The sequence below is a fragment of the Melanotaenia boesemani genome, chromosome 16 (genome assembly GCF_017639745.1).
Source record: "Melanotaenia boesemani isolate fMelBoe1 chromosome 16, fMelBoe1.pri, whole genome shotgun sequence".
NCBI lineage: Eukaryota > Metazoa > Chordata > Actinopteri > Atheriniformes > Melanotaeniidae > Melanotaenia > Melanotaenia boesemani.
This window is the reverse complement of record NC_055697.1, coordinates 1,605,595-1,629,469: the sequence shown is the minus strand read 5'-3', so window position 1 is coordinate 1,629,469 and position 23,875 is coordinate 1,605,595. Positions and strand designations below refer to the sequence as shown.

Below are 23,875 nucleotides of genomic sequence, written 5' to 3'. Positions count from 1 at the left end.
CAGACGGCATGTTTCAGCTCCTTCTAAAGATGCTCAACAGGATTTAGTTCAGGGCTCATAGAAGCCACTTTAGAATAGTCCATGTTTTCCTCTTAGCCATTCTTGGTGTTTTTAGCTGTGTTTTGGGTCTTTGTTGTAAGACCCATGACCTGCGACTGAGACCAAGCTTTCTGACACTGGTCAGCACATTTCTCTCTAGAATCCTTGATAGTCTTGAGATTTCATTGTACCTGCACAGATTCCAGACACCCTGTACCAGATGCAGCAAAGCAGCCCAGAACATAACAGAACCTCCTCCATGTTCCACAGTAGGGACGGTGTTCTTTTCTTCATATGCTTCATTTTTCTGTCTGGAAACATAGAGATGATGTGTCTTGGTAAAAACTTCCATTTTTGTCTCATCTGTCCATAGGACATTCTCCCAGAAGCTTTGTGGCTTGTTTGTAGTTTGTCTTTTTTATGATTTGTTTTCAACAATGGTTCCTCCTTGGTCGTCTCCCATTAAGTCCACTTTGGCTCAAACAAGGACGGATGGTGCGATCTGACACTGATGTTCCTTCAGCTTGAAGTTCACCTTTAATCTCTTTAGAAGTTTTTCTGGGCTCTTTTGTTACCGTTCGTATTATCCGTCTCTTTGGTTTGTCATCAGTTTTCCTCCTGCGGCCACGTCCAGGGAGGTTGGCTACAGTCCCATGGATCTTACATTTCTGAATAATATGTGCAGCTGTAGACACAGGAACATCAAGCTGCTTGGAGATGGTCTTATAGCCTTTACCTTTAACATGCTTCTCTATAATTTTCTTTCTAATCTCCTGAGACAACTCTTTCCTTTGCTTCCTCTGGTCCATGTTGAGTGTGGTACACACCATGTCACCAAACAGCACAGTGACTACCTGTAGCCCTAAATATAGACCCACTGCCTGATTACAAGACTGTAGACACCTGTGATGCTAATTAGTGGACACACCTTGGATTAACACGTCCCTTTGGTCACATTATTTTCAGTCTTTTCTAGGGGAACCATCATTTTAGTCCAGGCCTGTTTCATGAGTTTATTTTTTTAAATAATTCTGTTGAAACATGGTTGAAAAGCAGCGTCTGATTTTCATTGGTTAAATTTAATAGATTTTTTATTTATTATGACTTTTGTCAGATTTAAGTTTTTTCTGTGACCATTGTGAGTTTTTCTTTCATTAACCGAAGGGAACCAACACTTTTGTCCACATCTGTAGAATTCTTAGTCACAAGCATTTTTTCTAAACTTGTATTTATTTATTTAGTGGTCATGCTGTGTGTGTTACAGCTTGTGGCAGTAATTTTTCCAAGAACTCTTGTTTTTAGTCAACTTTTTTAAGTCCAGTGTCTTTTTTTAATGCAGTTTTTATTCTCTGAACACCATTGTGGTAAAAATGTCCCTGAAGATTAAAAACTGCTGTTAAATGATAAGACATCAATGTTTTTTAATTTGTTTTTCCAGAAATTATTTAAACAACTTCAAACTTGCTCAAAGCGACTAAGCATTCAATCATTTTCACGATTTGAGCCCTTTAAATGACACTTTGAGTATTTGAATTATTTATTATCTATCAAAAGAAACACAAAAAAACTAATGTTTGCAAGAATTTTAGTGTTTTAAAGAACAGAAACATTTCCACTCCACCCAGATGTACACAACACAATGAACTTGTAATATGCAACCCGCCTGTTGATGTTTCTACATTCACACTGTAGGCAAAAGTGACTAAAATCCACATAATTCTATAAATGGTCTTAAATCAGATCCATATTCAATGTTTCACAGGAAGCAGCTGGATTAAACATAAACACTGGACAACACGATATTACACATGCCTGGCCAACAAAAGAGTCACCACCAAAATAAACAGGGCACATATACTAATATTAGGTTGAACCACCTTTATCTTTCATTCCAGCAGCATTCACTTTGGCCTTATTTCAACAAGCTTCTGTAATGTCACATTATTTCCATCCAGAGTTGCATTAATTTTTCTCCAATATCTTGTATTGATGATTGGAAAGTTGGACCTCCAGCACACCCCAAAGATTCTCAGCAGGGTTCAAGTCTGGACTCTGTGGTGGCCAGTCCATGTGTGAAAATGATGTCTCCTGTTCCCTGAACCACCCTTTCACAATCTGAGCCCCATGGATCCTGGTATTGTCATCTTGGAATATGGCTGTGCCATCAGGGAAGATGGAATAAACTGCTTATGCAGCATTCTTTGGACACATAATGTTGCTGAACCTAGACCTGAACCTAGTCTTGACCTACTGCCCCAGATCATAGACTTCTCCCACAGGCTTGTACAGTAGCACTAGGCATGATGGCTGCATCCCTTCATCCTCCTCTCTTCTTACCCTGATACTCCATCACTCTGGACCAGGGTAGATCTGGACTCATCAGACCACATGACCTTCTTCCATGGCTCCAGAGTCCAGTCTTTATGCTCCCTAGCAACCTGAAGCCTTTTTCTTCGGTTAGCCTCACCGGTTAGTGGTTTTCTTCTGGCTCCACAGCTGTTCAGTCCCTTGAGTTTCTTCACATTGTTCATGTGGAAATGTTCTAACTTTCACTATTAAACATTGTCCTGAGATCTACTGCTGTTTTTCTTCCATCTGGTTCCACCAAATGTTGAAGTGATCACCATCATTCAGGATGTTTTTCTGACCAACATTTCTTCCCAGAAGACGATGGTTCCCACCATCCTTCCAGTTTTTAATGATGGTTGGACAGTTCTGAACCCAGTTCTAGAAGTTTCTGCCTCTCCTGAGATGTTTTCTCGGCTTGATGACAATGATCTGACCGGGATGAGAACCTCAGTTGAGGTTAAACAACTTGTTGCAACTGAAAGATTATCATTCTGCAGGAATTATCCAGTAGGAGACTGCTACCTGGGCTGCACAGTGGTGTGGCGGTTAGCACCGCAACCTCACAGCAAGAATGTCACTGGTTCAAGCCTCGGCTGGAGGGAGGTTCTAGCAGTGGCCTTTCTGTGTGGAGTTTGCATGTTCTCCCCGTGTATGCGTGTTCTCACCTGGTACTCCAGCTTCCTTCCACCATCCAAAGACATGCATGTGAGGTTAATTGGTGACTCTAAATTCTCCGTAGGGGTGAGCGTGATTATCTGATTGTAGAACAACTGATACGACTATCAGAAGTCAGCAGAAAATCTGAAGTGAGCGTTAAGACCTGCAGTGTGAACGTAGCCTTGCCCCTGATTTCCACCGGGTGCGTGTGCGCTATGTTACTGGTGCACTATGGTTTTGTTCCGACCTCCATGGCATGGCATTCTACACCGGGAGCATGTCAGGTGTGAAGCGCCTGCTGGTGCTGTCCACCTAGCAAGATCCGCGAGATCACGAAATTCTCCACTTCCAGGATAAACATCTTGTCGTCCATGATGAAAAAAAAACACTAAGATCCCTTGACTGGTTGAACACATGGCGCGTAAATTTAGTGGAGAGCCGCAACAAGGCGCTTCTGGGGCGCTTCTGATACGCGCTGTCGTGCACCTGGTGGTAACCAAACCATTGACTAAAACGGCTGCGAATAGCAGCGGAGGCCCAGCGCAGCCGTAAAGCGGCACACGTGCACCCGGTGGAAATCAGGGGTTAGTGCTGAATAGTGCTGATGGACAGTTAAAACAGTGCCAGTCCTCTCACCTGTAGCGGCTTCCACTCACTGTATTGTGTTAATAGAAGGAAAATAAATTAGCAGCTTTTAGCTCACTCGCACTAACTGTTTCACATGACTTGGTTGAAAGACTGACTCTGCACATTGTGCTTTTGGTTTCTTCTGGAAATGTTTAAAAATTAGAAATCTAATGTATGCAAAACATGGACACATTGACTTAAAGTGGAAACCCTGTAAAGTATATTCAATGGTTTTAGATAAAAAGCTGTTGCTTCTGTGTAATATATCTCTGCCCTCCTGTTCATCTTTGTTTCTTTCATATTGATGCGTCACTTTGTCCTTAAGTTAAATATCACAGCAATCCACAGTGTCTCATTATGTTTTAAATATCACTTACTTTTACAAAAAGTCATCAGATCTAAGGCAATGTGTATCAAGAATAGATTTAATCAATTTGAACAACTTAAACACTGTATGACATTGTGACTAGTACTTTGTTTGCAGCATAATGAGGCCTTAAGCTTCCATTTTTCTCCTTATAACTTCCACATCATTACCATAGCTCCCCGTTAGCCCATTCACCATCATCCCCCATCACTAGTCCTGAGGATGCTGCATGCCCCAAACCCTCTCCATGTCTCTAACACTGGATCCTCTCTTTCTTGTGTTTCTCTCCTCCCTTCACACCTGTTTGCATGCGACTGTGTCTGCTGTGACTGATCCCAGGGCTTAAAAGGACAAGCAGGGGAGAAGGTAAGTTTAGGAGCATGTGCTTTTGCAGGGTCTTATAAATGTATAGCTCTGGAGAAAATACAGAAAGGGAATCTGCTGTTCTGGTGCTTTGGTTGGTGTCTTCTGTTACATTGATCATCTTCAGTCATCTTAAAGAAATGCTAGGAACTTTTGGGCTGTTTAATGTTGTCTTTGACGCATTGCTCATATTTGACGTAGTGGGTGATGCTGATGCTCAAAAGTACTGAGTTTACAGGTAGCATGTGATTTATATCAATGGCTTTGGTCTGTATTTTTAAACAGCATTTGGTCGCACTCTGTAAATGGTTTCCCACCCTGGTTGGATTACCTGAACCCTTTATGCTGTGAAACACAATAGCAACTATTTGTCACATAAGCGTCTGAAAGTTCTAATTTAAGACTCCCCAAAGAAAGTAAAGAGACATTTATAGAGGCCACAGCAGAGTACATGAGGCGTTTCTCAAAGAGGACTTGAAATAGACGGTTATATATTATGATAATTGTATTTTTGCTGGTGTGTTGTGCAGCAGTTAAATCTTGGCTTTATACCATGCTGAAATAGTCATTAATATGAGCTGCCAACTGGATGAAAAAATGACTGATATTTGCCTCAAGGTGGACATAACATGTAAGACAACTTTTACTGAAGTCTCTGGTATCTCCCACTTGGCTTTATGAATTACAAAAGTGTGTTAACAGAGATGGTAAACATGCAGTAAATCTGCCAGTGGGAACATTAAAGTCAAAATCATCACTTTTATTAACAGCAGGGTTGTAGAAGTCTGATTCCTGCTAACGGCTGCTAAGGGTTGATTTGGAGTTCACTGTATGAAGTTGTTCTTGTATATCCACAAAGAAAACACCCTCAGGTTGATGCTGTGGAACACCCTAAAAATCCTGGGTACATTCTACCATATGAATTGGTTAAATATTATGCAAATTATACTTTATATTCTACACACACACATTCACACACTGATGGCAAAAGCTGCCATGCAAGGCGCTCAAAGAGCAATTAAGGGTTTGGTGTCTTGCTCAGGGACACCTCGACATGAGCTCTCTGGCCAGGGGTTGGGCTGGCAACCTTTGGGCTACAGGACGACCACTCTACCCACTGATCCATGCCGCCCCCATGAGTTAACAAGGTAGCTCTCAACTTTCAGCAGGAGAAAAAAGAAAAGAAAAAGTCACTTTCACAGTCTACTTGCAAGCAAATATTGCACGCAAAAACTTAGCAGGCTTTGACTCATCTCCTTCCATTCCGTACACTCCATTTTGGAGGAACTCCTGGTGCACACTCGTACTCGATGTCAAATATGTAAAATACCTTAAAACAGACACTGACTGCTTGAAGAACTGTCTTTTGCTCCAAAGCCTCCCCAGCGACAATGACAAAGGCCAAAGACGAGTGTCATATGTACCTTAGCACTTCGTTCGCCACATCAAAGATCATCGGTTGGATTGCCACCAAGAGCTTCGTGGAGGTTAAGGGGAGACTTTGACATGATGATGTCTGACATGTTGACGTTCAAAGCATTAACAACCCAGGTGCTGGGTTAACTGATGTTTATTAGGTTGATGGATTTTAACCACAGACTGTATATAACTCAACTGTGTTTAACCCAATGCATGGGTTCATAAAAACAACCCAGATAATAACCCAAAACCTGCATAATAACCCAAAGTGGGTTACACATTTCATAACCCAGCAGTTGGGTTGATGAAATAACCCAGCATTTATTAGGGTGTAGGAAACCTCAAATATTGAACATGAAAAATTGTAGGACTTCTCAATTCCTAGGCTCATAGCAGCAACACGTCTGTAAAAAGTAGTTCCAGGGTGAGGTTCAGCACGGTGTAAAAAGTAGTTCCAGGGTGATGTTCGGCACTGTGTAAAAAGTAGTTCCAGGGTGGTGTTCGGCACGGTGTAAAAAGTAGTTCCAGGGTGATGTTCGGCACGGTGTAAAAAGTAGTTCCAGGGTGATGTTCGGCACTGTGTAAAAAGTAGTTCCAGGGTGGTGTTCGGCACTGTGTAAAAAGTAGTTCCAGGGTGGTGTTCGGCACGGTGTAAAAAGTAGTTCCAGGGTGATGTTCGGCACGGTGTAAAAAGTAGTTCCAGGTTGATGTTCGGCACAGTGTAAAAAGTAGTTCCAGGTTGATGTTCGGCACGGTGTAAAAAGTAGTTCCAGGTTGATGTTCGGCATGGTGTAAAAAGTAGTTCCAGGGTGATGTTCGGCACTGTGTAAAAAGTAGTTCCAGGGTGATGTTCGGCACAGTGTAAAAAGTAGTTCCAGGGTGATGTTCAGCACGGTGTAAAAAGTAGTTCCAGGTTGATGTTCAGCATGGTGTAAAAAGTAGTTCCAGGGTGGTGTTCAGCACGGTGTAGCATCTCTTCTTCTAACATGTCTGGAAACATCTGGGAAGTGAGGAGACCAGTTGCTGGAGTTTTAGGAGAGGAATGTTGTCCCATTCTGATCTGATGCAGGATTCTAGCAGCTCTACAGTCCTGGACCTTGGTTGCTGGATTTCTGCTTCCATGATGCTCCAGATGTTGTGTACAGGTGAAAGGTCTGGACTGCAGGCAGGCCAGTTCAGCAGCCGGACTCTTCCCCTGTGAAGCCATGCTGCTGTGATGGATGCAGGATGTGGTTCAGCATCGTCTTGCTGAAACCTGCAAGGTCTTCCCTGAAAGAGACGTTGTCTGGATGGAGCAGATGTTGCTCTAAAACCTCCATGTACTTTTCAGCATCGATGGATCTGCTTTTAGTCAAAGTTAAAGTCAAAGTCACTTTGTCAATTCTGCAATATGTACAAGACATATAGAGGATCGAAATTTTTTACTATATTGCTTCATGACATTTGAAAATCTTTGCATTCTGTTTGTCTTTTTTTTTTTTTTTTTTTACACGTATTTACATTTTAGTGATTTGTGGTTGTAAACAGACACTAATGTAATCTATAATATCCATCTTTCTATCAAAATTATTAATATGCATACATGTTTTTTTTTACATGAATGTATCTCTGGGATCTTTGAATCAACATCTGTGTTGATCCTGTGATGAACTGGATGGAAATATCTTGTTACATGATGTTTTAAGCCTCTCTCAAAACAAAAGTTAATTTCTAGGCCGATGTAAGCCCTATAGTTGGCCTTTTGGCCCACCCCAGAAGGTACAAGACTTTGGTGCTTGGTGGAAAATGTTATTCTTATTTAACACACTGTATAAAGTATTTAAAGAATTCAGTTTGTGGGTCTTAAAATGTTTACAGTTAGCGATGAAAGGTTCACGGTTAGCGACCAAAGGTTCACCGTTAGCGACGAAAGGTTCTCCTGGTTGTAAGACATGAGGTCTAGCATTGTCTTGCATCAGGAGGAACCCAGGACCAACCGCACCAGCATATGGTCTCACAAGGGGTCTGAGGATCTCATCTCGGTACCTAATGGCAGTCAGGCTACCTCTGGCGAGCACATGGAGGTCTGTGCGGCCCCTCAAAGAAATGCCACCCCCCACCATTACTGACCCACTGCCAAACCGGTCATGCTGGAGGACGTTCAGGCAGCAGAACGTTCTCCACGGCGTCTCCAGACTCTGTCTCGTCTGTCTCATGTGCTCAGTGTGAACCTGCTTCCATCTGTGAAGAACACAGGGCGCCAGTGGCCAAGTTACCAATCTTGGTGTTTTCTCTGGTAAATGCCAAACGTCCTGCACGGTGTTGGGCTGTGAACACAACCCCCACCTGTGGACTTCGGCCCTCATGGAGTCTGTTTCTGACCTTTTGAGCAGACACATGCACATCTGTGGCCTGCTGGAGGTCATGTTGCAGGGCTCTGGCAGTGCTCCTCCTGTTCCTCCTTGTACAAAGGTGGAGGTAGCGTCCTGCTGGTGGGTTGTTGCCTCCTACGGCCTCCTCCACATCTCCTGATGTACTGGCCTGTCTCCTGGTGGCGCCTCCATGCTCTGGACACAACGCTGACAGACACAGCAAACCTTCTGGCCACAGCTCGCATTGATGAGCCATCCTGGATGAGCTGCACTACCTGAGCCACTTGTGTGGGTGTAGACTCTGTCTCATGCTACCACTAGAGTGAAAGCACCGCCAGCATTTAAAAGTCACCAAAACATCAGCCAGAGAGCAGGAACTGAGAAGTGGTCTGTGGTCACCACCTGCAGAACCTCCTTTATTGGGGTGTTTTGCTAATTGCCGATAATTTCCACCTGCTGTCTTTTCCATTTACACAACAGCATGTGGAGCTGATGGTCAGTCAGTGTTGCTTCCTAAGTGGACAGTTTGATTTCACACACGTGTGATTGACTTGGAGTTACACTGTGTTGTTTAAGTGTTCCCTTTATTTTTTGAGCAGTGTAGTTGATGTTGCATTAGTGGTGAAAATGTGCCTGTGGAACTTGACAAGCTAAGGTTGGCAACCCATTACCCAAACACTCAATGGATTTATACTAGTGATTTAACTGTTACAGCATCTATTCATTCGATGTGTCCAGTCCCAGCCAAGGACAGTTTGACATATAGTCAGGGGAAGCTAGGAATCAAACTGCCAACTCTTCAGCTGTCAAGTGACTTCTCTTCCCCCTGAGCTACAGTTGTCCTGTCCCGTCAGGGAACAATAAAATTATATGTACAATAAGAGAAAATCAGTTAAAAAATCAAAGTAAGAAACACAAACTACGAATGGACAGTGTGCAAGAGAGAGTGCAGCACGGCTGGAACTTTTCCTAACAGGAAGCAGGATGCAGACGTGGAGGGCAACAGCGTACCTGTGACACAGAGGTGAGCTGTTAGGTGCTGAAATAGCAAGTTAGCAATCATTCATGTTTGGCCTTCCTAAAGTGTCTTGGAAACATTTCGGAACAGATGATTCATGCAGGACAGCCAGTTGTCTGTACTCCAGCAGAGCTCTGATCCAGCCCTCCACATCTGTCGGGACCATGCCTCAGACTGGTACATCTGTAAACAGGGAGGAGACAGGACACTCCCCTAAACATGTTGCTGCCGTCAAATTCTAGATGTGTCCACTGTTTCTGATATAATGAAGTTAGTCAGCAAAGACACAGAAAAGCTTCCTTCAAAAGAAAAATAAGATCCACAGAATCTCAGTTTTGCAATCTTTTCTGTTAACATCCTCTTGATTAGACTAACCATGTACTCTGCCACAGTAAGACATAAGCTGACTCAGACACGTCCGTAGTAATCTCACGTCACAGCCCTTGTGGATGTGAAGATATACTTAATTTATTTTGTGTGTGTAGTTGCAGACCAGAGGACAATAATAGGCCTTATAAAAATAGAGGTTTAATAGCACACTTCTGTGTTGTGAACTTTGTTTCTAGTGAAAGCATCAAACAAAAGACAAATACAGTTAAATTAGATGATATTCACTAGCAACTGAGCCAAAACTTTGGCCTGAGGACGCCAGGGATTAAAGCTCCTGACCCTTCTCCAGTCAGGTGTTTTTGTTGGTTTGTGTCTTCTTCATATTTACCAACATGTCAGGAAAAAGGAGATGCTGTGTCATCACTACGTTCTGCTGACGAGTAAAGGCTTCAGTGCAGCACTGATAAGACGTTTCACCTTAACGTGTGTGTAAATACACACGTTACACCTCCTGGAAAAGCAATCATCTGATTCTAAACTGTCAAGTCTAGAAAGGCTGTTTTACCACAGTGAAGACACAAGTGATCATTAACACATCTAATATAATCAATCAGTCAGAATAAACCTGCGTTTGGCCTTCAGCCTAACCTCCTTTTCATCATAATAAACAGTGAACTGGATCTTTGGTTAGCCGCTGACGGTCCCTGCCAGGACAGAGAGGATGAAGGAATCAGTCCTGCTGGCTGTGTCTGGCTGGCATAAAGTTTTCCCATCACTGTGTCTTCAAACTGCTGGCTTCTGTGGATTTTTTGGGAAGGTTTTTTTGGGCAGACCGAACCTGACTGAGAGAAAACCCAGAAATTCATGATGGATAGAAAACAAGCAAAAGTCCCAGCAGAATCAGGACATTTTCCTCTATGAACATGAGAAAATTTCATTTAGAAGGAAATGAGATCTGCATAGTTTTGTCTGCTTGTGATTCCACAGCAGTTTGTTTTAGATTTTCTCTCAGCGGGTCCAGACTTAATCTGAAACTTTGCTTTGTTACCTTGACCTCTCACCATCCTCAAAACCAAAGTAATCCAATCTGTTCATGGTGTATCTGCAGATCTTCATTTGTCTGGTCTAATGAAAACATAGAAAAACAAGAAAGTCGCTGAAAATCGTCTCATGACATAAATGTTTGTTTTCCATCATTACCTTTGCTTCCTGGCCCCTAAGTTGATCTGCCATCAAACCAGGGATGAGAAAACAAATACTTAGCTCTGAAAGTAGACATGTTTAGAAGTATTTGGAATTATCTTTGTCCTATGGATGACTGGGACTTTGTCATGATGGAAGCTTTTCCATTCAAGAAGACAGACGTTTATTAGAGGAAACCTGAGTCCACTTAGACCGGCTTCTCTGGGTTGTGGGCTCGGGCAGGGCCGGTGAGGAAAGCTGCACAGACCCTCGCTGTCATGGTGCAAATCAACGGGTAATTGCCAAAGTGAGCCTTGAGGCACTTCTCTGTTTGTTCTGCAGCCCAGCTGACAAGTACAGAGTCAAACGCAGGCTTAAAATCAGATCCTGAACACCAGACGTTATGCTTTGTGGTGGAAACCATTGATATCTCAAGTGTTGGGGACTGGAGTTTGTAGATAGATGTTCCCACTCGGCCAACTGAACACAAATGTGTTTTAGCCTAAATTCATTTTGAAGATGGATTGTTTTTATGGAAAGTGTGACGCTTGGAGAAAAGTTGGGTTTGATGTGAGTCTCAGCTGTTTGCTGTACAGTTGATCAACTGAAACTTGACTCAAGGGGATGATTGGTCATTTTCTATTTGCAGCATCGGTGGTTTGATCCCCAGCATCTCTATATGTTACAGTCTCCTCAGGATAAATGCTATACCTCCACTTTGTCCCTGATGAGTCCCTCCAGGAATTCATGATGTTGCCATTGCAGCTATTAGTGCAAAGTCAGCAAATCCTCACAAATTCTGCACGTACTTACAATTTTGTCCAATCACTGCAATTCTTCTCAAAGCTGCCACAGAATAAGGCATTTTAGGTTCAACAGTCACAAAAACAATGCAGTGAAATCCTGGAGGGGCTGCTTGATATGTTCACCAGCGTGTGATTGTGGAAACTATTGTGATCTTTGTAGAACCTACATGTGGTTCAAACACAGTATTTACAGGATGGAAATTTAACAAGCGTTTAACAAAAGATTTGGACAGTGAGGGAGGCAGTGTGTCACTAATTTAGGGGTGAAGATGGATCTTGCCTTAAAATTTGAATCCATAAACACAATTATAGGGATGTCACGATTCCTTAATTTCACATTTAATCATTGTATTAAATGCCATGAATAATTAATCATAGATTCCTCAATATCGTCACTTTCCATAAAAGATCATGTCTGAACCGTGACGGCTGATCAGAAAACAAAGTTATTTTATATATAATCCTGCGGCCTCTAAATGAACAGCTCAAAAACTGACAGAATCTTCATCAGCAAGGAGGATAACGTGTTTTTTTGGTGGATTTGGTTCATCGCTGTTACAAAGAACCTACATGGCAAAAATCTGCTTCTCTAGCTAAGAAAACGCCAAACTGAGTTTTAAAATTATACGAGTAATAACTTTATATGTAACTTTATGAGTAATGGCGTGAATCTCATTGCATTAATATGTTCATTTTGACAGCCCTAAATAAAACTTTGACCTCTGTGTACATGTGATTTTACACATTTATAGTGTTTGGAAATGAATTAACACATAATAATCGTGATGATTGTAAAACCGTGATTAGTGTACTAAGAAAATCTGTAACAGTGGCATCCCTACTTAGTTGTGAAGTCTTGTTTGTTCCAGTCGAAGTGTCAAAGCTGTCTAAATCAAGTCTGTGTTGTCCAGACAAGAACTGGAGAGAGTAATACCCACATTTCAAACGGGCCCTCTAGAATATTGTAAAGCTCCGTTAGTAATGCTCTTGTTTTGGTACGAAATGCTGCTGCTAGATTTTTAACTGGTACATGGAAACAACTAGGGGCTAACGTAAGCTGGTCCGGTCCAGTACGGTCCGGTACTGCGTACCACTAAAGATTTAGTGGCGGTGTAGTACAAGGAAGACGGGAGTGGCTGCCTGCTCTAAAGCCCTCATTCTGAACCAGTCAGGACCACACTCTGGGTCAGAAAATAGATCTGCTAGCAACAGTCTCGAAAACTTCTTCATCTGCTTTAAAGTTCATTTTACCTTTATTGTGTGTGTAAGTGCTGAGTTTTAGTCCATGCTGGACGGAGCCTTGGCCGGGCATCTCCCGCTCCTCCTAAAGGCTTTTGCTCTGCTTCTCTCCCCCTCCCCTCCGAGAGAGCCTGGTGGTCTCCATTGCACAGAGACTTCGAAACATGAACCACACAATAATGTCTTTATGTTTGTTGCAAAATGCCCCAATTAAAATCTGTAGGAGGGGATTGGTGCGTCTGATTTAATGCACTGGGACATTTTCCACAACTCGTCCACAGACGTCAAGACGTGCATCGGAACTTGACGAACAAGAAATTACACACATTGTTGTAGTTGACTGAAACGCTTTCAGCATGATTTAAATATCTATCAGTTATTCTCCACAGACATTTTAAATAGAAACAGAGAGAAACACAACAAAACAATCATTATTTTGTCAAAGTAAAAAAATGTATGATCAGCTGACCATTTCCTCAGATCAGCTGATCAGATGCTTCTCAGTCCCAAAGAGAAAATCGAAGGGTGATCAATCATTCTGGGATGATCTGCCCTTACATGTCCTTCCATGAGATTTTTATTTACTTTAATATATTTTATTTGCCGATATACTTGGCTTTTTAGTTCTTTTCAGTAAGTACTGCACAATGTTCAGCCTTGTTGCTGTTTTAAATGTGATTTATTAATAAAATGGTATGGTAGTCGTATCATTGTAGGTCCTTTAACATGTTAGTACTCTTGGACTAACCTGGACTAACTCTTGGACTGGTAGTATTAAAAGCAGCTACACAGTCCCTGAATATAGAGCTTTTGGTTCCTGCTCTGTTCCTTCTGAAACAGTTAGTGATGAACACTGGAGTCTTCTAACTGGTGTCATTTTCTGTTTTTAAGCTGTGGGACTATTTTTCATTAACAACTTTTAATAGTGGAGCCCAGACTGGAGCTTCATGTACAACTTCTCAGTTGTAGCCATAACCTCCAAATTGCTTTGTAGCAACAGTACAGGTGCAGTAAGCAGAAGCACACAGGTGATAGCAAACAAATGTTTTCTACACACCAAGCGACTATGAGCAGGTCTGAGCCTTGGTCAGTAGTTAGACTACCTAACGCATCAGCCTAACCCTGCCAGCTTTAAAACACATGAACTGCTGGTGTATGACGCAATGTAACAAGGCAAGAAGTTGAAAACAACATCATCTCTGTTGAAATGTCTCAATCCTCATTTCATTATGACAAAGTCCTTCATCATCGCAGCATCATCACCAGTCTGTTGTTAAACTCTGGTAAAATGAAGTAATTCAGTGGCTTCATGGTAAAAAGGTCAGCTCTGCCATTGTAACAGAGAATGAGAAGGTACAGTGTGTCATGCAAAGGAGAGATTAAATGATATCAAGATGAACAAAAATCAGTTACTGACCCTGATGTAACTGCCACTCATAGTTTTCATGTAAATATTTGGACGGGATTGAGGCACTTTGTGTAAGTTTAAAACTAAAAATAACATATTGAAGATCGTGTTTTACAGCAGCTGAATGGAGGCTAAGCTAACAAGCCAGTGTTGTTCCATTCTTAAAAATTTTATGCAGCAGTATCAGTACAGTAGTCGGTTACCCCAAAATTCAACAGGGTTTGATGTCACCTTCACATTCTCCATAGTTCGAGTTCCCCACTAGCTAGCATGCTAGCGGTTAGCTCACTAGCTGCAAGCGTTCAGCCCCTAACCCTTAAAGTTGCCACCAGCCTACTTCGATGAGCTGCTACCACCAACTAAACATGACATCAGCTTTGCATTTCTCTGCATCAAAGCACTTTATTTCCAGTGAACATGTCCGTGCTGCAGCTTTTGACTTTCAGAGACCTGCTGTGCTGTGCTGAATTTCTCTGATAATGTCTCTGACGTGACTGGAAAAAAAGTCTCATCCTTTCCTTTCTGTTTTCTCCTTGTCATTCGTAGGGTGCACCAGGCGAGCCAGGTCTGTCTATCATTGGACCAAGAGGACCCCCTGTAAGTGTTTTACGTTTCTACTTATTGTTATGGCTGCAGATGCCATTACACATTTGCATATGACTTATTTACACATGCACACACACATTTTACTGCAAAACCAATCTACCTGTAGATTTCAATTAAGTTACCTTTACCATGATCACAATAGATCTACAAAATCACATATTTCGCATTATCATCAGAGTAACTTTTTCTGATCGACAATTTATTTTAAACATGCATACGTGTACTTTTCTACATGTGTGTAGTAATCCTGACCACCCCAATTGACTCACCTGGTCAGTCAGTTTATGAGGTTGGAAAAATAGAAAAGACAGAACAAGTTCTCCTCCTGCCTTGGCAATCTTTTATATTTAATCAGAAGAAATGAAACCTCATGTGGACACATTAGAGAGTAGTTACTTTTATTAAAATATTACAGTTACTTTTATTAAAATATTACAGTTAATATCTTCTACATTACTTTTAAATTTACCTAATTCATTCTGTGGAGCCTTTGGTGGACCAGTTTTGGCCCCTGGGCCATATGTTTGACACACCTGGTCTAAACTAAGAATCAAGAGAAAGTTTTATGTGTACGGGGTTCAGGGTTGTGGGTTGAAAGTTTCGTAAGCCCAGCCAGTTTTTATTCAGTAGAGGCGGATGTAGCACAAACAATAGAATAATAGCGTGTCAGCGTTGTTGAAGAGGACTGGAAGTGTAGTCTGGCTGTAAGCCGGATCATTAATCTTCTTTGTTTCATAAGGAAGTAAAGTGAACCTTCCTCCTGGTCCAGCTGGGGTCAGCGTTTGCCTTCACAGTTACTCCAGTTATGAACCAGTTTAATGGTTTTCTTGCACGCTTTATTTTTCCAGAGAACAACGTTACTTCAAAAGTTGTGTATATGACCCTTTAAGAAAATGATGCTGGTAAATCTGGCCAACCCGACTGCAGCACACATCTGCTTTCCTAATTCCTGTTTCTTGTGATGTATACTGGTATGTGCCCACTCTTCCTGGATGGTAACAGGCAGTCATAATGAGGAACAGACCAGCGAGATCTCTGCACAGCAGGAGCCAGGTCTTCATCTCAGTCAGTCAAATACACTCAGAAGCTCGTTCGCCACAGCAGGTGAAGCTGGCATTAGAGAGTCATGACCCTCAGATGGAACAAGGGACCTAATTCAAGAGTGAGGAGAGGAAAATGAAAGGAAATGAGAGCTTCAGCAAGCCCTGACTTCTTCAACACGCTTTCATTTCGTCCAGTTGGACAGATGGGCATGGATTTATTTTACACGGAGACAAACATTTCAAGATATTTAGAAAATTCATGTCACAGGACTCTGAAGGGGAGTTATGGTTCTTTACAGTTAAAGAACCACATCTTATGGTTGGAAACTACAGTTAATTCTGGATTTGTACATTTAGTCCAGCAGAGGATGAAGACTACACATCAAACTCAGCCTCGTCTCCGCTGGTCATCCATCGTTGTTTTCTTTTTTCTTCCATCTCAGAATCATTTCCTGCACTTAGACAAACTTCTGCTGAATGGGGTCTCCAGAGTCTGTAGCTTGACTCCACGTGTCAAAATCAGTTGTGTGGAGAAGTGGAGGGGCTGAGGAATAACGGTTGTGTAGTTTGTCTTTTTATGCCGTAAAAATTCTGAGGCATGGATCTGTTTTTCTTTTTCTCTTCAGGGACAACCTGGCACCAGAGGGTTTCCAGGATTTCCAGTAAGTCCTGGTCACACTGTCCATCAGACCAATACAGTTAATTATGGAGAGTTTAAACTGAAGTTAAATAATTAATAAGCAGATGAGTCTATTTAGTCCTGTGATGATCCAGAGTTACAACCTGCTGCATTTCATCTTATCACCACCCAAACTGGGTTTTCCAGCTGATAATAAACCTTTAATGAGGATACGCTGATCTCCACCTGTACTCAGTCATCTCCTTCTCCTCTTTTTTTCAAAGGGTCCTATTGGATTGGATGGCAAGCCTGTGAGTTTCCCAAAGTCCCTGTCAAAAAGTGAAATAACGGAGTGAATAATTGAGGGTTTTTGTGGTGCCCAGATTCAGCTGGTCCCTGATGATAATGAGCATAATTAAGCTAAGAGTGATCGTGGTCATTAGAGTAATAAAAGCTGTGTTTAGTCTTATTGAAGGGTTAGGGTTAAACAAGCTGATCTCTTTCGTGATTGGCTGGTTTTTTGTTCACACAGGGGCAGAATGGATTAAAGGGAGACATGGTAAGTCATAAACATAAACACATCATTAAGTTTACTGAACCTTGTCCAATTCAAGACAAGACAGAGCAGATTAACCCTTAAAACTCTGCAAGTTCTCTGGCGCCCTCGAGCTCCATCATTTCTATCATCAGCATCTCAGGAGCGGGAGTGTGTAGCTCTGTGGGGTAAACTAGCTACCCTTTAGGTGGTCTACAGGAGGTTTACAATCCAGATACTAAATGCAGCTTTATTCTACCTGGTAAATCCACAATGATCCATGATAACAGCATTATTTATCACAGTTCTTCATAAAAACATCACCATCACTACTATGTTGCTAAGAGACCTCTATTTAGACCTGGACATGATGATGAAGCCACTTCCTGTCAGACTTTCCACCAATCAGAGAGCTTAGATTGACGGTGATTTGCAGGTTGAAGCAGCAGTTGTGGACTGACAGCAGGCAGCCGGAGAAGGTCTGGAGCAGAAGTTTTCTCCACATTCTGCTTTTCAGTCAGTTTCAGGCCAAACTTTGACTCCGAGGAGTCTGAGGGATTTCCAGCTGCGCTACTGAAGCTTGAGAACAATAAACACCTTCCACAGTCAGCATTTAGAAATAGTTTGAGCTGTACAGGTTATATTTCATTTAACCCTATCGTGAATATGTTTAAATGATTATTTAACTATAATTATTATTATTAATTATATTATTATTAACTACTAATTATATAACTGTAATTACTATAATTCCAACTGCTGCAAGTCATTTGTCTTCATCTGTTCTTTCGTTTCAGTTCAGGGCTGGGTCTAATTTATGGGATTTAGATGAATATGTGATTTTTGGGAGAATTAATGGAAACAGTGCCTGTTTGATGGCCCTGACTCAGGAGTTTACTCATCCAGGCCACATCTTATTGCAGCTTATTGTAGGTTATTTAAATTGAAGTAAACTTTGCAGTAATAAATTTAACTAAATTTCCTCAAATCAACGTGCAGGTGAATCCTACTGAATGTTTGTTAATGGCCCCATTTTTGGCTCAGATTTCAGGGCGAAGTGAAGCAGGCTGCCAGAGGTTGTTTGGTAAATGTACAGACAAGGTGTTGAGTCTGTGGGGTCGCCAGCATGGGGTGTGCTCCACGGGTCCTACTGGGCCCTGTTCCACAGCTCATTAATCAAGCAGCTCGACAGTTGCTTACACTGGACACACCTCGGGACTAATAGGAAGTTAAAGCCAGTCAAGTAATCAGTACTGGGTCCTCTAGAAGTTCATTTATCAGGTTGATTGATAACTTGCCATTTTTGTCTGTTTTGCTTATGTCAATGAGAAGTTTCATAGGAAAGTCATGTTTGATTTAATGGTAAATCACCTGTAAGACAGATTGTGTTGTTGGTGTTTTTCAGGGTCAGCGTGGTCCTAAAGGGGCTCCGGTAAGTTACATCAACCTTATGTCAATCCTGAGATAATAACAACTGATCTTTTTTTTGGACAAACTACACAACAACCCAGTTCTCTCCCTCATCTGTGTTAATTTGCTTTCCAGGGAGAACCAGGACCCAAAGGAGAGAAGGTGAGACATGGCTGACAATTTGCACAATAACCAACAGGCTCAACTAGAATCAGTGGAAACAGTGTTTACATAAAGAAGGTTAACTGACTCAGTGTCCAAAACCAAAGCTCTGAATGTTGTTTCCATAATGCAAAATAATAATGATCATTCCATCTTACAAACCCAGCTCCAAAATAGTCAGGTCTCTTTGTAAAATGTAAATAAAGCCAGAATCCCATCATCCAATATTTTCTTCCTAGTAGATGACAAACAACATATTAGAGGATGAAACTGAGACATTTTACCATTTAATGGAAAATATGATCTGATAATGAATCTGATGGCAGCAAAACGTCTGTAAAAAGTGGGTGATGTTCGGCACGGTGTAAAAAGTAGTTCCAGGGTGATGTTCGGCACGGTGTAAAAAGTAGTTCCAGGGTGATGTTCAGCATGGTGTAAAAAGTAGTTCCAGGGTGATGTTCAGCATGGTGTAAAAAGTAGTTCCAGGGTGGTGTTCGGCATGGTGTAAAAGTAGTTCCAGGGTGATGTTCGACACGGTGTAAAAAGTAGTTCCAGGGTGGTGTTCATCATGGTGTAAAAAGTAGTTCCAGGGTGATGTTCAGCACGGTGTAAAAAGTAGTTCCAGGGTGATGTTCAGCATGGTGTAAAAAGTAGTTCCAGGGTGATGTTCAGCATGGTGTAAAAAGTAGTTCCAGGGTGATGTTCAGCACGGTGTAAAAGTAGTTCCAGGGTGATGTTCGACACGGTGTAAAAAGTAGTTCCAGGGTGATGTTCAGCATGGTGTAAAAGTAGTTCCAGGGTGATGTTCGACACGGTGTAAAAAGTAGTTCCAGGGTGATGTTCAGCACGGTGTAAAAAGTAGTTCCAGGGTGGTGTTCATCATGGTGTAAAAAGTAGTTCCAGGGTGATGTTCAGCACGGTGTAAAAAGTAGTTCCAGGGTGATGTTCAGCATGGTGTAAAAAGTAGTTCCAGGGTGATGTTCGGCACGGTGTAAAAAGTAGTTCCAGACTGGTGTTCGGCACGGTGTAAAAAGTAGTTCCAGGGTGATGTTTGGCACGTCACGGTGTAAAAAGTAGTTCCAGGGTGATGTTTGGCACGTCACGGTGTAAAAAGTAGTTCCAGGGTGATGTTCAGCATGGTGTAAAAAGTAGTTCCAGGGTGATGTTCAGCATGGTGTAAAAAGTAGTTCCAGGGTGATGTTCAGCATGGTGTAAAAAGTAGTTCCAGGGTGATGTTCAGCATGGTGTAAAAAGTAGTTCCAGGGTGATGTTCAGCATGGTGTAAAAAGTAGTTCCAGGGTGACGTTCAGCATTGTGTAAAAAGTAGTTCCAGGGTGGTGTTCAGCATGGTGTAAAAAGTAGTTCCAGGGTGGTGTTCAGCATGGTGTAGCATCTCTTCTTCTAACATGTCTGGAAACATCTGGGAAGTGAGGAGACCAGTTGCTGGAGTTTTAGGAGAGGAATGTTGTCCCATTCTGGTCTGATGCAGGATTCTAGCTGTTCTACAGTCCTGGACCTTGGTTGCTGGATTTCTGCTTCCATGATGCTCCAGATGTTGTGTACTGGTGAAAGGTCTGGACTGCAGGCAGGCCAGTTCAGCAGCCGGACTCTTCTCCTGTGAAGCCATGCTGCTGTGATGGATGCAGGATGTGGTTCAGCATCGTCTTGCTGAAATCTGCAAGGTCTTCCCTGAAAGAGACGTTGTCTGGATGGGAGCAGATGTTGCTCTAAAACCTCCATGTACCTTTCAGCATTGATGGAGCTTCACAGATGTGGAAGCTGCCCACGCCATAGGCACTAATGCAGCCCCATCCCATCAGAGATGCAGCTTTTCACCTGTCCACTGATAACAAGCTGGATGCTCCCTCTCCTCTTTAGTCTGCAGGACACGCCGTCCCTGCTTTCCACAAACTAGTTCACATCTTCATCCAGGTTTCCACTTTGCCTCAGACCATTTTAAATGAGCTTTGGTCCAGAGAAGACGGAAGAAGCTGGTTCTGGATCTTGTTCACATCTGGCTTCTTCTCTGTATGATGGAGCTTCAACCTGCATTTGTGGATTTCAGGGTGAACTGTGTTCACAGACAGTGGTTTCTGGAAGTCTTCCTGAGTCCATGCAGTGGTTTCCAGTAGAGAATCATGTCTGCCTTTACTGCAGAAGATCACCAGCATCCAGCCTTGTCATATGCATACAGAGATTTCTCCTGATTCTCTGAATCTTCTGATGATGATTCTACACTGTAGATGGAGGATCTTCATAGTCTGAGGAACATTTTTCTGAAACTGTTCCACAGTTTTAGATCTAGTTTGTCTCAGATTGGTGAACCTCTGTCCATCTTTCCATCTGAGAGACTCTGCCTCTCTGAAATGCTCCTTTTATACCAGTCATGTTACTGACCTGTTGCCAGGTAACCTGGTTAGTTGTCCAATGCTCCTCCAGGTGTTTCTGGTTTGTACCAGGTACTTTTCCAGCCTTTTGTTGCTCCGTATTCAACTTTTTCCAGACGTGTTGCTGCATCAGATTCACTATCAGCTCATATTTTCATCACATGGTGAAACGTCTCAGTTCCACCATCTGACATGTTTTTATCTTCTACTGGGAGAAATATGAGTTAATGAGATTTATAAAATCATTAAATTCTGGTTTTATTTACATTTCAAACAGAAACCCAACTCTTAGAATTGGGATTGTAATTTAAACTTTATTTAAACTGTAAATTAACTTTAAAGTGGTGATTCTTTCAAAGTAAAATTCCTAATGTTTATAAATCAGACCTTCTGATGTCTGATGTGAAATCAGTACTGCTTAGATGACTATTATTCATTTTCATTTATCAGATTTGTGGACTTTGAGTTGTTCTTATTAACTTCTTTGTTTGTTCTTCTCTCTCCAGGGTGTTTGTGGAGACTACACACATCGGGTAAGAAAAGTCTTTCTCCTTTCTGTTTTACCACCTCGTCATCAATGTTTCTACTATGTTGTGTTTCACTCCTCAGATTTAAAACTCATGACACAGACTGAACTGAGTGGCTGTTGATTGAAATGTTTAATGTGACCTCTCATTCTTTTCTTTATTTAATGCCAGAGAAAAAAAAATAAAAGTAAGGTTGGGAAAGTAGAAAGCGCTGCAACTTTGGAAGAGAAATGGTGGGTAACACAGTGATGGGTAGCACATGTGGAGCTCCTCGGGTCTTTGGCTGCCGTCTCTGGGGTTTGGCTAGTTGAGAGAAAACAGGCCAATTATCGGAGGGCTGCTGGAGCGTACAATCAGATGTGATAAGAGCTGTGTGTGGCGTTGCCAAGAATAAGAATGTCTTGTGTAATTGCTTCTTCTTTTTTTTTTTTTTTACAGAGATATGTCCATTTTCAAGTTTTGAGTCATTCAGCTTTTTACCATAATAAGCTGTTTTGTCATAAAGAGTTGTTACCATTCTTTTTAAAAGGCCCTAAAAATAACAGTATGTCCTGTAAGTAATGCTGATATGCATCTCTGGATGGCTACTGGGGGCCAGATAAATTTGAGAACGGGGAATTTAGATGAGGAAGAACCCAGAGAGGATTTGGGGCTTGATGGTTTTTTTTTTTTTCCTGAAAGGAAGTCAGTCCCTTTTCCCTACAAGCAGCATGCCCGTTGAATTTGTTTTTCAAGCACTTCTCAGAGCCCCCTGCAGCAGTCTGTTTGGGAGGTCCGGTCCCTGTGTCTACTCAGGCTCCAGGCCTCAGACCTGGACTGAAACCCCTGGGGTTTAGAGAGTGAAATGTTCTGTTTGTTGAGAGGTTGTCTTTCACGGCAAAACCTGCAAGATCAGCAGTTTATCCTCATCACCAGGGCAGAGTTTAGCTCGGGCTGAGGCTGGAACTAACTGGTCTGGCTCTGTCAAAATGAAAAATGAATCTACCAACGTCTGTGTTTTAAAACATGCAGGCTTGTCAGCAAGTGCAGAAAGATGAATGCACAAGTTTTCATCATAAGACTGATTGTTTTCTACCGTTTCTGGTTGAAACATTGTGTAAAATTATCCAGTAACAGCTCCAATAATCACATAATAATTTTTTACATCTGATCATTTTCTTTGGTCAAACTAAAAGCATCCACGGTTAGATAATTTTATGCAGAGCCATGACTGGGAGTTTCCTGTCTTAGGTCTTAATGCTACAAACTAAAGCTAATCACATTCTCTAGATGTGAACTCTGCATCTGTCTGAACTCACTCTGTAAAAGAGGGAAGTCTTCTCACCTCTTCCCTCAGGCTGAAATCTTCTGAAAGTTGGATTAATCTGAATATTTTTGCAGGTTTCTAGCTGATGGTTGCTATTGGAACCACCACTGACCAAACTGACCACTTTCCTTATATGTAGGGCCTCTTTGTGCAGGATCTCCCTCTGAAAACCCTGGCTGCCTTGCGTTCCAGTCAGGCTATAACGTTGAAGGTCTGTGGGTGCATCCAAACACCCTGATAGAAAACCCTCAGTGGGAGTGTCACCAAGTCGTGCCGCAAAGAGAGCCGTTGCCTTTGAGCAAAGGCAGTCCCCAACCCTTGGTTCTCCACCCCAAAAACCGCCTTTAATTTTTCATGGTTTAGATACAAATTGTATTTTATTTTGTACAAAACCTGTTTCCAGAAACGTTGGGTCATTTTTAAAGATACAATAAAAATTTCAATTTGATTTCGTTCATTGTTTTGAACCTTTATTTAACAGGCAAATGTCCTAAAATGTAGAATTAGATCCAATTTGGTGCCATTAGCTTTCTCATAACATTGGAATAGAGTTAATCAGCAAGAGTTAGCTAGCTAAGGAAACCAACAGATCACACGAAATTCTCTTCAATCCTCCATCCTGAGCTGCACAAGGACACAGAAAGAAAAAACCTCCATCAGAACCAGGAAGGAAAACCTCCATCAGGACCAGAACCAGGAAGGAAAACCTCCATCGGGACCAGGCCCAGGAAGGAAAACCTCCATCGGGACCAGACCCAGGAAGGACAGCCAGACCAGTTAGGGGTGGAGAGGACAGGAAGGAGGGGTCAACTAGCAGCAGAACTCTAGAAAGAAAATAGAAGGAGAGAAACACGAAAGAATGCAGCTTTCCTCATGTGCAAGTCTCCGATGCCGTGGACATGATGCTGGTTTCAGCAGTTTTAACAGACTGGATGGTCCTTCTCATCTTTGGCACCAGTTTTTTTTAGATCTTAAACATCTTAAATGTGGCATCATCTGACCACAGAAAAAACTGTCCCTCTGAGACGACCTCGTGTCCAGGCCACTTGGAAGTGTTTATACAGTGGTTAAAGTCTCTCATACAGTTCCAGGTTACATTTCTGTTTACAGCAACAGACCCGGTCT

General features: G+C 42.0%; 1 protein-coding gene across 15 annotated transcripts in view; it reads left to right on the top strand.

Moving 5' to 3' along the window:
- Positions 1-23,875, top strand: part of col13a1 (collagen, type XIII, alpha 1) — a 143,028-nt gene that overhangs the window by 75,410 nt on the left and 43,743 nt on the right. For 8 of the 15 annotated variants that reach the window (XM_042009691.1, XM_042009690.1, XM_042009699.1 and 5 more), the window contains 9 exons: positions 4,379-4,405; positions 14,702-14,752; positions 16,431-16,466; positions 16,708-16,734; positions 16,956-16,982; positions 18,364-18,390; positions 18,504-18,530; positions 21,424-21,450; positions 22,890-22,961. In XM_042009691.1, the coding sequence (XP_041865625.1) occupies positions 4,379-4,405; positions 14,702-14,752; positions 16,431-16,466; positions 16,708-16,734; positions 16,956-16,982; positions 18,364-18,390; positions 18,504-18,530; positions 21,424-21,450; positions 22,890-22,961 (321 nt within the window). The remainder of the gene's footprint in view (positions 1-4,378; positions 4,406-14,701; positions 14,753-16,430; positions 16,467-16,707; positions 16,735-16,955; positions 16,983-18,363; positions 18,391-18,503; positions 18,531-21,423; positions 21,451-22,889; positions 22,962-23,875) is intronic. The other 7 variants (XM_042009701.1, XM_042009700.1, XM_042009696.1 and 4 more) reach the window with 2 other exon arrangements.